Below are 13124 nucleotides of genomic sequence, written 5' to 3'. Positions count from 1 at the left end.
TTGAAGTGTTTAACATGACTGTGTGAGAGTGGGTGTGATGAGAAGGAAGGGAGGAAAGGTGGCAGAGGCGGTGGACTCAGGTTAAGACCTGACGTTGAAACTGTATGGGAGGCCAAACTTTTCCTCTACCCTGTTAGGGTCTCCAGCTAGGCCTGAGAATTAAGTCGGCCTAAGACAAGAGTAACAGGAAAAAGGCATACAGGTTTTACATGTACATGGAAAAATTCATAGGATAATGAAGACTCCAAAAGTGTCAAAACCTAAAGGCTTTTATACTAGGCTGAACAAAGAGGCAATTATGAAAAAGGAACTAAAATATGTATGGGAAGAGGAAGGGAGCTAAAGGAAGATGAGTTATTTTAACAAAGTCTGTGTGTAGAATTCTCTAGGCATTGACTCCCTGTCCCTTGTGATAAGAATGTTTCCTCCCTCCTGGTATAGGAAGGGCATCTTTTACAAGGATTTTAATCTCTTGCTCTCAGGGAGGAAAGCGGAGGTCAGAGCACCCTCTTGTATCTGCTGCTTTTCAAGTGCCTTTATCTCAAAATAACCCTTATTTCAATGTGGCATATTGTGCGGTGGCATGTTTGTCCACCCTTCACTATCTCAGAGTCTGTCTGTAAGGCATCCCAGTGAAGATGCAACGTATGTGTCTGTAATTCAGAGAAGCAGCCTCAACTAGAGAGAGAAACTTAAGATGCATCAGCATAAAATGATGGGAAAGTCTTGGAACTGGTTGAAATCGCCCAGAGGAAGTATAGGTATTAGAGGAGGGTAAAATGTGCTGTCCTAAACTTTGGGCACTTGAAAATTAGAGAGAGAGAGGAGAAAGAGCTAGAACACATCTAGAGCTGAACAGTTGCACTGGGGTCAAGGTACCCACTGTCCACAATAGAACTGAGACTGACAAGCGGAAGCGGGAAAGGGGTTCTTTATTGAAGGCGGTAGGTGCCTTTACATAATTTCACAATAATCCTGTTAAATGGATGTTGACATACTCCCCTTTTAAAGGGAAGAAGTTGAGACTTAACTGAATAATAGGTAGTTGAACTGATTTTCTTTCCTGTTACATGAATCCAAAGTTTTAGCCTTGATTCTGATCGAGTTTTAGCCTCGATCCCCAGGCTACTTTCAGAATAGCACAGGCTATAATCCATGGGTCCATGTGGACTTCTGTTTTTATTGGAGAGCTTAAGAGCTGGCCCCGAAGTCAGTCAGGCTCTGCCAGTTCCTTGCTTACTCAGGGGCCCAGCCCGCTGGCGATGGACGTGCCTCGTCATTCTCTGTCCTCTGTATCAAGAACAGATTCAGAAGTCTTATTTCTGCATAGTAATTTCCTCTTAACTGGAGGATAAAGGATCCCAAACTCCTGAGAGTGACAGCAAGAGCACTGGGACAATGGCTGTTTATATTTTAAGTAATTTAGCGACAGGTACAGAATGTTTTCCTGCCTAGTTTCCTTTCTCCTCTCTGACCGCCACTTTGAGGCAATTAAAATGAAGTCATCTGGGAGATCCTGTACAAAGAAAAGCTAATTACATTGTGTGGGAAATAGAAAAAGAGTTGCAGGTGTATTTCTATATCTATATACTTACCTTTTGGTAGAATTGGCCTATTTACCTGTCCACTAACTAGAGTGTGTAAGATGTAATATTTTTTGGTTTTTGGTTTGATTCTTTTTAACATTTTTCTTTAAACAATTTTTAGTCCACATTTCAGCTCCCATCCAGCCAGACTGATGGCAAGTCAGTCTAGTGTTTTGAGCTCTCCTCTTGCCACAGGCCTTATCTTGCAAGGCTTCTTATCTATATCAGTCACCGGCCACTGATGTGCCCATTTCCTATTCATTATGGTACCTTTAAGCCCCTTCATTTCATTGTATCCAAGACAAGGGAATCTTTGGGGAAGCTGATCAGTGATTTAGGGCTGGTTTCCTGGGATGCATCTCATAGCCCTTACTCCCATCTGGTGGTCCTCCCTCACGAGGCACCACACAGAACTTCTTCATCCTTTCCTTCCTTTTCCCTCTCCCTCTCAGCCCTCAAAGATCCTTTCCCCCTTAATAGATACCTCACATGTTCTTAGTCATGAGATTAAAGAAGGACAAATCTATTTAGTTTCAGGCAGCTCTTGCTTTCAGCCTTGCTAAAACCATTGAGGCACATGCTTTATACTACAGCCAAAAATATATGAGAGCAAAACACAAATTAGTTTCTCAAAAATTATTTTACCACTGTCTTACCTACACTTAAATGTAGTGATCACATATTAGCCTTCCTGTATCCAGACAAAATTAACCTTAAACACTTTCTCATAAGCTTTCTTCTTCAGTTCTTTAATCATTTATGATATTTCTTTCTGGACCTTATCCAAATATTCTCCTTTCTAAAATTCAGAGATCAAAACTGGAATCCGTTCTATGATAATCATCTGAACAAAGCAATTATGCTTTCATCTCATATGTCTCTCTCTCCTTTTTTTTAAATTTTATAAAACACGTCTAGATTTGAGACCAAGACACTTTCCTATCTTTCCTGGAGTTTTTTTCCTCTTCAGAGTAAAGTGTGCTATATCTGAGAATATTACTCCTGGAGCCTTGCTTTTCCTGATAAGAAAATATGTCCATTTTTCAGGTACTTAATAAAACTAAAAGAGTGAGATGGGAAGAAGAGGACAAAACATGATACCAAGGAGAAATTAAATTGAAACATCAAATAGGTCAGGTGTTTGGTTTTTAATTCTAAACTAGAATATGAAATAGATAAGAGTGAGCAATAACAACTTGAGAGTCCCAAAACAATGTCAATATGCTTTGCATTCTTTGACTTTGGCACTCTTCCCCAGTTATTTCTTACTGAAATGTCACCTGTTCCATTAGTAGTAAATATATGCATCTCCAGAGTACTGCACTTATGTTGTGATAGAATCAAAGGACCACAGGAAGGTAGAGATAAGAGTAGCTTTAGAGGGCTCTTAGTCTAATCGAACAACTGGCAAGAAATCACACCTGGCTGTTTCTGAGTCCTAGCGTGAAACCTGTGATTAAAGGATCCCCAATCAGTAAAGTGAAAGGAATAAGTTTTTCCATTAGACAACCAGTGATAAAAATGTCTTATCTGCCCTTTGAGCAAGTTTTGCAACCCTTTTGAGCCTGAGGAGATAATACCACCAACCAGTTTGACCCTTTGTAAGGAATGAATTAGACACTAGGTGTACCAGTTAATAATGGCGGATTTTGTAATAAAAGAAAACACGATAATTTCAAGAGAAACATCAAAAGTGCTTTCTTCAAAAGTAATGTCCATCGCTAGCTACACATTTTCCCCATCTTTCAGGTAACTTGTGGATACTGTCCCAATAGAATTTTTCTTGTTTTGAGACAAACCATTCAGAGACCCAATTTTCCACTTCTTCATATGTTTTGAAGTGCTGCTCATAAAATGCATGTGCCATCGATTGGAAGAAGTGGTAATCTGAAGGAGCAAGTTCTGGTGAATACAGCGGGTGGGTTCATACTTCCCAGGCAAGATCTTTTAATGTGTCTTTAACTGGTTTTGAAGTGTGTGATGGTGTGTTATCATGAAGCAAAATTACTTTGCTGTGTCTTCTGGCCCATTCTGGTCATTTCACGATCAAAGCGTGGCTCAAATTAATTATTTGTCTGTAGCGATCAGTATTAACAGTTTCACCTGGTTTTAGAAGCTCATAATACCCCACACCTTCCTGATCCCACCAAAGGCAGAGCATTGTCTTCTTTCCAAAGCGATTTGGCCTTGCAGTCGATGTTGATGGTTGACCTGGATCAACCCATGATTTTGTGCATTTGGGATTCTCAAAATGAATCCCCTTTTCATCTCCAGTCACAATTCAATGCAAAAAAAGGCTTTCTTTTGTGCTGTTGAAGCAACATTTGACTGATGACTTTTTGGTTTTCCATTTGTCTTTCATTCAGTTGATGTGGCACCCATTTTCCTTCCTTTAAAATCTTTCCCATTGCTTGTAAACAATCGGAAATTGTTTGCTGAGCAACATTTAATCTTTCTGCAAGTTGTTTTTTAGTTTGACACACATCTTCATCCAATAATGCTTGTAATTGTTGGTCTTCAAACTTTTTCAGTTGACCTGGACGTTCTTTGTCTTTCACATCGAAATCGTCATTTTTAATGCATTTAAACCAGTGTTCACAAGTATCTTGAGATGGAGCATGTTCACCATAAGCTTCCCGAAGTATACGATAACTTTTTCTTCAAAATAAAGTAATGAATTAAAACTTCCCTCAAATGCTCTTTTTTTGGCATGAAATTAGACATTTTTAAGCGTAAAAATATCTATGATGTTAACACCTTCAGCAAATTTGACATATGAAGTTTTAAAGCTTGCTGTCAATTCAACAAAACAGCATACAAATCAAATTGCATATATATCAACATATGTGTAACTCCACCTATTGAAAAAAAAATCCGCATTATTAGCTGATACACCTAGTAATGTCTATAAAGTATCAAATCAATAGTTCAAGCCACACAGTAGGTCTCTTTCTTTACTTCAAACATTTCCATTGCCTTTCAAGGTAGCCCAGACTTTAAACTACAGAACCTTTGACTATTGAAACCAACAACCATCTAACCATAAATTTTCCTCTTCTGCAAGCCAATGGAATTCTTCTCATTCTCATTGTCATCAGTCTTTTTGGCTATGCCAAGTTCCCAAGTCCACTACCGTCTTCCTGGTTACCATGCTCTGGTACACTCTAGTTCACAGGAGTCCTCCCCTTAGAATGACATGTGTGCAGTGTCCTGTGGAGAGGACCCACCCTTCCTCTGAGTGCATGTTTTGCTTAATGCTGTTCTTTCTTATATAGCCAACTTGTACAGGATCATTAGAAACATCCCGTGACCTGGACACTCAAGCAGTGACATAGTCACATGCGTTTCAAGTAATTTCTTAATTTAGGGGACTTTTCTGTGGTTGACACAAGATATTTTGAATTAAGATTCTGTACTCCAGTTAGAATAAAGAAGGCATTTTTAAATGTGTCTAGTGATCCAGTGGCCACAAAGGCCAATCTTGCTTCTTAGCTACTGGAAATTATGCCACACTTGTTATGCTTTTATGAAAATTTCCCCTGTATTTAAATAGTTGCTCAGGTTTTTTAAAGTTCCAAAAGTCTACTTTTAATATTTTAATTACAAATAAAATTTTTTTAAAGATTTGGCAGATAGTTTGTCATCTACGAGTATTTTCAGTCATTGAATTTCATGGACCTTAATCTAAACTGAAAACAAATGGTCCTTCGCCCTTTATCTCACCAGACTATGATATAATCAGACTATGAACAAGGAAAACAACCTTCTCAGCATCCTTTCCTTACAGTTTGCTGTGGCAGAAGCATAGGCAAGGCCTTTTGATTTATTTCTCATCTGAAATTACATGAAAAGGTGTAATTCAACGTGAAGATTTATTAAAGTCACTTTTAAATCTGAGAATCTATGATTCTGTGATTTCTATACCACTCTCAAAGCTCTTATTGATACAGAGGTATATTATATGCATTTTTACACATATCTGCCAGTTTAAAAATTGACACAGTCCAGCAGTCCATGGCCTGAAAATGATACTCTATTAAGGTCAATTCAGCAGATGAATGTAGGGCCCAATAAAGCTCTGGAAGATATTAATTCTAAAATCTTGGCTCATAATTTCAAGATGGTATGTTCATAGCTTTAAACTTGGTGTAATTAAATGTGAAATGGTCTCATTTCAACATGGGAGGAAATGAGCTTTTTGGTCAAAAGAAAAGATTTTCTATTTAGTTTATATAATTAAATTGATTGGGGTGACATTGGTTAATAAGATTATATGTATTTCAGGTGCACAATTCTACAATACATCATCAGTATATTCCATTGTGTGCTCAACACCCAAAGTCTAGTATTCTTCTGTCATCAGATATTTGACCACCTGTGTCCTCTTTAATCTACTTCACCCCCCTTTCCCCTCTGGTAGCCACCCTTCTGTTGCCTGTATCCATGAGGTTTCTTGTTTGTTTGTTGCTTTCTGTTTCATATCCCACCTATGAGTGAAATCATATGGTTCTTGCCCTTTCTCCATCTGACTTATTTTTCTTAGCATGATACTCTCAAGATCCATCCACGTTGTCGCAAATGGCAGTAGTTCATCTTTTCATATGGCTGAGTAGTGTTCCATTGTCTATTCAGTTTTAAATGGTAATTTTCCTTTGGGGGAGCTTGACGAGTGATAGTGGTTTAAAGAATAAAATAACAAATAACAAAACTGTTCATGAATTAACCAACATGGAGAGATAGGAGGGTTCTGACTTTTGTTTGCAATGGTCAGAAAGATTTGAGAGGATATCTACAGTGGGGACTTGTGCTCTCTAGGATATAGCAGCCATCACTGACAGAAGAGAGAGGGAATAAGCAAATATCAAGTCACACACATTGGGTTTTATTTAAGGAAATGTCTCCTTGTGTAGGCAGTGATGTGTTTAAAAGTGAGACATGTCCTTTTCCTTGTTTCTATTTTAAGTGATTGCTTTGACAGGTCATTTGATAAAAAAAAATCATTTTCTCTCCTGCAGATTCAGTAACTGCCCTTAAATGTCTGATTATGTCACATTTTCAGTGTAGACAACACTGGTTTGCTTCCATGGAGAGCCAGTCAGTGATGGCTGCAACTAGTGACATGATTGTCACAGAACCTTGCAGGGTACCACTGATTACTTATTGGTCATCATTTCCCAGTGAGGAAATTACAGATGTTACCACTTAACACATCCTTTGTAGTTTGCACTTGCAGAGTGCTTCAAAATTGTCAGGGAGGAGGGGAGATGGGAGGCTGAATGAAAGGTAAAAGGGTTAAGCAAGAATACACACACACACACACACACACACACACACACACACAGGCAACAGTGTGGTGATAGCCAGAGAGAAAGGAGGATGGAGAGTAGTCAGAGCTAGGCAAAAGGGGGCGGGGGATGGGAGTGGAGACTTTGCTTGGGGGAATGGGCACACAATACAGTGTGCAGCTGGTGTTTTATTGAGTTGTACACTTGAAACCTATATCTCAATAAATTCAGTAAATTAGAAAAATTCATTTGTGCCCACAAAGAAATGATCATTTGTGCTATTCTTAGCAGGAAGCAAGGAGACAGCCACAAGACCACTTGTATCCACTCTGCCTATCTACGTGTGATTATTAGAAAGAGAGGTTATTTCTGTAGTACTATATTGATAGGTTGTGGTTAATATTTAACCTACATTTGTAATCAGAATCTAACATTTGCACCAAGACAAATAGGTTATAGATACATAATTGGATACATACATACATACATACATACATAATAGTAGGTAGGTAGATGATAGATAGATAGATAGATAGATAGATAGGTGATAGGAGTTAGTACTTCTCTCCTAACAGGGAACATTGGAGAGGAACCAAGGTTTCAACAAGGTTGTTAAGATTAACTACAGATCAACTTCATCTTAAAACGGGACAGGAGGGAGTGTCAGTGAGGATGATATTGGTGATAACAGTAATGACAATAACTAATATTTATCCAGGCCTTGTTTTATACCTTGTACTGTGCTTTTTTAAAGTTTATCTTTATTGTTGAAAGCATTACAGATGTTTCTCTTTTTCACCCCATTCACCCCCTCCACCTAGCTCCCAACCCTCCCCCCCAGGCTTCACCACACTATTGTCTGAGCCATGGGTTATGCATATGTTCTTTGTTTAATCTCCTCCCACTCCCTCCCTTCCCTCTGAGATTCGTCATTCTGCTCCATGCTTTATGTTTCTGGATCTATTTTGTTCGTCAGTTTATTTTGTTCATTAGATTCCACATATAAGTGAGATTATGTGATACCTGTCTTTCTCTGACTGGCTTATTTCAATTTGCATAATAGTCTCCAGTGCTAAGGTTTTTGAATGTATCACCTTACTTAATTCTTTTAACAATCTCATTGTTCCTGTGCATAAAGAGAAATTGTATGGAAAAAGATTAAGTATTTGCTCAAGTTTTGTAGCTGTATGAGCTGGAACTGAGGGTAGAAAAAGGGCAAGCATTACTTCAGAGCCTTTCTGTTTACTTTGTGCGTCTGGAAATGTGCGCAGGGACCTAAAAGTCACCTATCCAGCCTCCCTTGGCCGTTTATCCCATCTTCCCCAACGGCTAACACATGTTTTATGACCAAACACCCTCCGCAAGTCTCAGTGTATGGAATAGACTTCTTGAAAAGTGTTTTTTTCTAGTTCCCAGAATTGTTCAAACATGAATTAGACCACTTATTTCCAACTATTCTTTTCAACCAGACCACAGCATGGTTGACTAGGGGTCTTAAACTAATTCAGATTTATCTGTGGTATGTTTGAAATAACTATGATTATTGTTTGCCCAGATGTGGCCACTGCGGTAGTACACACACAAATTCTTTTGCAGAGGCACAATCAAGTAATATCAGTAAAAGTTACCTGCTCTGATTGGCCCTCTGCACCTCCAACACCACCCCCACTGCACGTCTGCAGTTGAACACCAGTGGGCTGCAACAGTGACTCGCAACCTTGTTTGATTATATTTCCCTACTAGCTAGAAAGGTACTAGCTACACTACCAAGGTGTGTGTATTTCTCGATTTACCAATTATTTAATAATTATAAGCACTATTGAAAGCTTACTATATGCCAGGCTCTATTCTAAGAAGCGTGTAAGTGTGACTTACAACACTTCATAGCAGCTCTGTGAAGTAGGTATTGTTATTATTAACACCATTGAAAGATGAGGAAATGGAGACATTAAATGTTTAAAAATTTGCCCTAGTGAAAAATGTAACTAGCAGGTGACTGGTCCAAGCTTGAAGCCAGGTGGTCTCATGGACTATGGATATCATAGCCACCTCTATGTGTGTTACTCTACTAATACATTATATTCTTTATGAGATAAATGAAAACTAGAAGTTGTAAAAGAATGAGATACACATTGGTAATAATTTACTGAATAAATGAATAAAATATTTCTCTGGGATGAGCAATGTAGGGATTTCAAGCACCCAGGCAAGCCCACAGAAAAAATAACATCGGACAAGGAAGCTTTTCTTAGTCACATTCGAAGGTAAACATACCTTAAAGTCTACTGCAGGTTTCCTACCTAATGAGGAGCGGAAAGTTCAACAAGTAACCAAGTGCTTTGTACCATTGACAATAGAAATTATGCAAGTCCAAAATAACCCTCCCTTTTGCTCCATAAATCATTTGTCTTCCAGATAAGCTTCCACTTTACCTGGTCACTGGCTTTAGGGTCCTTAAATCTTACCAAACAATGGGAAACACTAGAGCAGTGATGGCGAACCTATGACACGTGTGTCAGAGGTGACACGGCAAACTCATTTTTTGGGTTGATTTTTCTTTGTTAAATGGCATTTAAATATATAAAATAAATATCAAAAATATACATCTTTGTTTTACTATGGTTGCAAATATCAAAAAATTTCTATATGTGACACGGCACCAGAGTTAAGTTAGGGTTTTTCAAAATGCTGACACGCCGAGCTCAAAAGGTTCGCCATCACTGCACTAGAGCACACACTGGGTGATTGACTTGGTGTGTTAAATGATCACTACTGTTTGTCCAAGTGTGGTCACTAAGGTGGTCGACACCTGCTCAGAAATGTCTGTGTAGGGGGTTTGCAGGGGCTGCACCTGGTTGAAAGGGAGCACTGGCAGCTCTGGGGCTTGTTGAGAACTTAGCTTTGGGTGCACTTTACATAAGACTGACCCACCACCCATTTTCTGCCTCCAAACATGGAGGAGCTGATAGAGATCAAACCGCACCTTGACAACTGAGCATGATTGAAATTCTGAATACTCTGAGTACTGATGAAATATACCATAGAGAGGAATTTTTATTTTCAACATATATCAGTATGGTATATTTATTTTTATTTTTATTTTTAGAGAGAGTGGAAGGGAAGGAAACGGACAGGGGCCAGGGTCAGGGATGGGAATTGAATCTGCAATCCAGGTACACACCCTTGACCAGGAATCGAACCCACAACCCTTTGGTGCCCAGGCTGATGCTCCAACCACTGAGCACACCGGCTAAGACAGTATGGCATATTTTTTATTTGCCATAATTGTAGCTGCTTTTAAGCCAATTATAAGTGCCCATTTTTACTTACACAGAAAATACACAACCTGGAAATGTAGAATCTTTTATTGTTTAAGGTGTCACTCTGCAAAGATGGATCTCTTTTAAGCTCCGGAGTCCATAGGAGATAGATATTTAAGTAAGATGAGCAGGCGACAATGCAATTTACGAGCTGAAGGAGTAAGAAGGACGCTGAGTCAGGTTTTGTTAAACTAATCTTATGGCTGCCGAGGATGGCATGTCAGATATTTCTTTCATTTTAAATACCAACCCATTTCTATAAATCATTTTTATAATGTTAAATACATTATACAGGTACGAGACCAGTAGAGAGTGTGCCTAAATGTGTCAGACACATTCTTTTGCTTCACTACATACCGTTTCTCTTTCATTTGCCAAAGATGTATTTATCCGATTATTTATATGGGCTGATCCACGTTTTAGTTTTATTCATGGAGTTTTGTTTATTGCTGCTATTATACTTATTTGCTTCTTCCTTGCACATTCAGATTCAAACCATGTGAAATATCATCCGAGTGTCTCTCCCTTCTCTCTTGCACCAAAAGGAATCTCCTTTTGTAACAACATTTGTCAATGAGAAATACATTTGTCAGTGAGAAAAAAATACACAGGGTGTATTTAGGGCTATTTAGCATAAAACTTCCATCTGAAGCAGCTTTATTGTATAAGATAATGTGTTCTACTTCAGGATGTTTAAGGTTGAGTTTCTTTAGTGTGTGAATGCTATTCTATTTTCTTTCCTCCCCCTACTCCCCCTCCCTGTTTAACAGCAGACAAACCCAGGGAGCCCTGAATGAATCCGATGATCCTGAAACAGGCTGTCTATCTGATAACAAGCCAACTTCTCGACACTTCTATCCTGTCGCCTTGCTGCTTGTCAGCTCACACCTGCTAGTCGTGTGGCTTATCTTAAGTCTTGCATTACTATTAGCCAAATACCAATAAGTTTTACTGTTGTATTCCTTTCTTTTCTACAAATGATAATGGACTTTAAATTATGGGGACAATGCTGTAATATTTCTACATTTTAAGATCCAGAGAATTTAAAACAGATGTTTGAATTGTGTTTTCTTTGTTTTTTCCTAAAATCTAAAGAAGAAGTACTATGCATTAAGTGAATTGTTTTGCTCTTTTGTTCATGGAGAAGTGTTTCCCCCTGTTCACTAGCTCAAGAAGAATTTTAAAATTACTGTCTTTGGAATAAGACACAGAACAGAATCCTGAAAGCTTGAAGGTCTACACCTCCTGTTCCTCTTCCCGTTAAATTTATCAAAGAAATTAAGACTGAATTTGCACAACACACTGAAACTCTGAGACAAGTCCTAGACATGTGGGAGGTTCCGGACATGATTTCCACTGTGCTAAAATCGTTGCCATCAGCTGGCAGAACCTTCTGTTTGATTTCTTAACTTGTTTGTTTTGTCATTTCTTTGCTGCAATTAACCCCCTTCTGTCAAGTAACTCTGAAGAAAATGGCTATTTCTGTTTTGTAATTAAATTAACCTGTTTGTAACTATGGTTTGGGTTGATGTGGCTTGGACAGTAGTTTTCTATTCTTTTTAACGAGGTCTTGTCTGTGTCTTGATGCCCCGTTTCCGCACCTGTGACTTTGTACTGTCTGTGCATAGCACTTCTCCTCTAAAAAGTGGAGACTCGGACCAGGCTGTTCCAGAAGCCATTTTTCTCGTCGTTGCACAGTTAAAATAATGAAGTAAAATAGAGATTGAACTTTCCTTTAAAAATCTATAGGGCCAGACTTAATCAATTAAATGCCTTATTCCTAGAACCTGTATCCTTAGGGCTACATAGAGATTTTAATGTGTTTTAAAGAAATTAATTTGTGGAAGAGTTATTAAAAAGGCAGATATATTTATGAGATTAAAGTGAAGCTGTATTGTGGAGCAAATTATATTTAAAGAGTTTATTAAACCTTAAATACCTGTTAAGAGCAAAGAGACTTTAATCATCTCTTTTCCGAGGGCAATAATGGTATTGGGCCTGGCCTAGGATTTAATTTTGTAAGATGTATCATCATTTGTGAGAAACAAACAAAAAACAAATGTAGAGTTGAATCTTTGTTATTTTTACTCGGACTGTTGCTGCAACTCTACATTGAACAAATAAAGCATATTTATTTATTCTGTTTCATGAAGTTGTACTTTTTCCCCTTTTACCAGAGAAGGATGCCGCATAGAGAATGTACTGAAGAATATCAAATGCAGAAAGTATGCTTTCAACATGCTACAGCTGATGGCTTTCCCCAAGTACTACAGACCTCCAGAGGGGACTTATGGAAAAGCTGACACCTAAGTTTTCCAACATGTAAATAAACAGGAACACAAACACGCTTCAGTTGGATACTCTCTACTTTTTCGTTTTTGTTTTATTGTCGTGAATTTGTGGAGGGCGATCATCAGGGATGTTTGCCCAAATCTAGGAATTACTTGAATTACAGTTATCAGCATATTACTCTGAAAGAGATTCATTTTTTTAAAATCTTACATAATATTGTCCTTTCCAGTTCTAAGCTTCTATGTGTTGATTCTTGCTGATTGAGATCAGCTCAGAACGTGTAACTTTCATTCATGGGGTATTTAATGAAAGACATTCTGAGGTAACAGGTGCCATGGGGGACTAGCGGTGACTCGGAGAGCAGAGCTGTCCCTCCACAATGAAGCTAGGAGAGTGTGACTGGGAGAGGGACTTTGTGAAATGCCCCAGATTTTCTCACACATACTCTTAGAGCCCATTTTGGAGGTTTAAAACATATTTTTCTAGTGATTTAAGATTGGGTAGAGTTAACTCATGATCCTGGTTACAGAACAATTTACAGGTATGCCTGTACTTTGTCACCCAGTAGAGATGTGACTATTCCTCAAACAGGTGGATGGACAGTGTTAGTAAAGCAGTGAAAATACTTTCCAAAAACATGG

The 13124-nt window shown here is 38.4% G+C and overlaps 1 protein-coding gene across 1 annotated transcript in view; it reads left to right on the top strand.

Moving 5' to 3' along the window:
• Positions 1-12647, top strand: part of INPP4B (inositol polyphosphate-4-phosphatase type II B) — a 496781-nt gene extending 484134 nt beyond the window's left edge. Inside the window, exon 27 of the mRNA XM_023754658.1 lies at positions 12369-12647. Within this exon, the coding sequence (XP_023610426.1) occupies positions 12369-12501 (133 nt within the window). The 3' untranslated portion in view covers positions 12502-12647. The remainder of the gene's footprint in view (positions 1-12368) is intronic.
• The last annotated feature ends 477 nt before the right edge of the window (positions 12648-13124 follow it).

This window comes from Myotis lucifugus, unplaced genomic scaffold (assembly GCF_000147115.1).
Source record: "Myotis lucifugus unplaced genomic scaffold, Myoluc2.0 scaffold_1, whole genome shotgun sequence".
In the NCBI taxonomy this organism is placed as follows: domain Eukaryota; kingdom Metazoa; phylum Chordata; class Mammalia; order Chiroptera; family Vespertilionidae; genus Myotis; species Myotis lucifugus.
The sequence above is the reverse complement of the archived record's forward strand: the minus strand, read 5'-3'. Positions and strand labels throughout refer to the sequence as shown.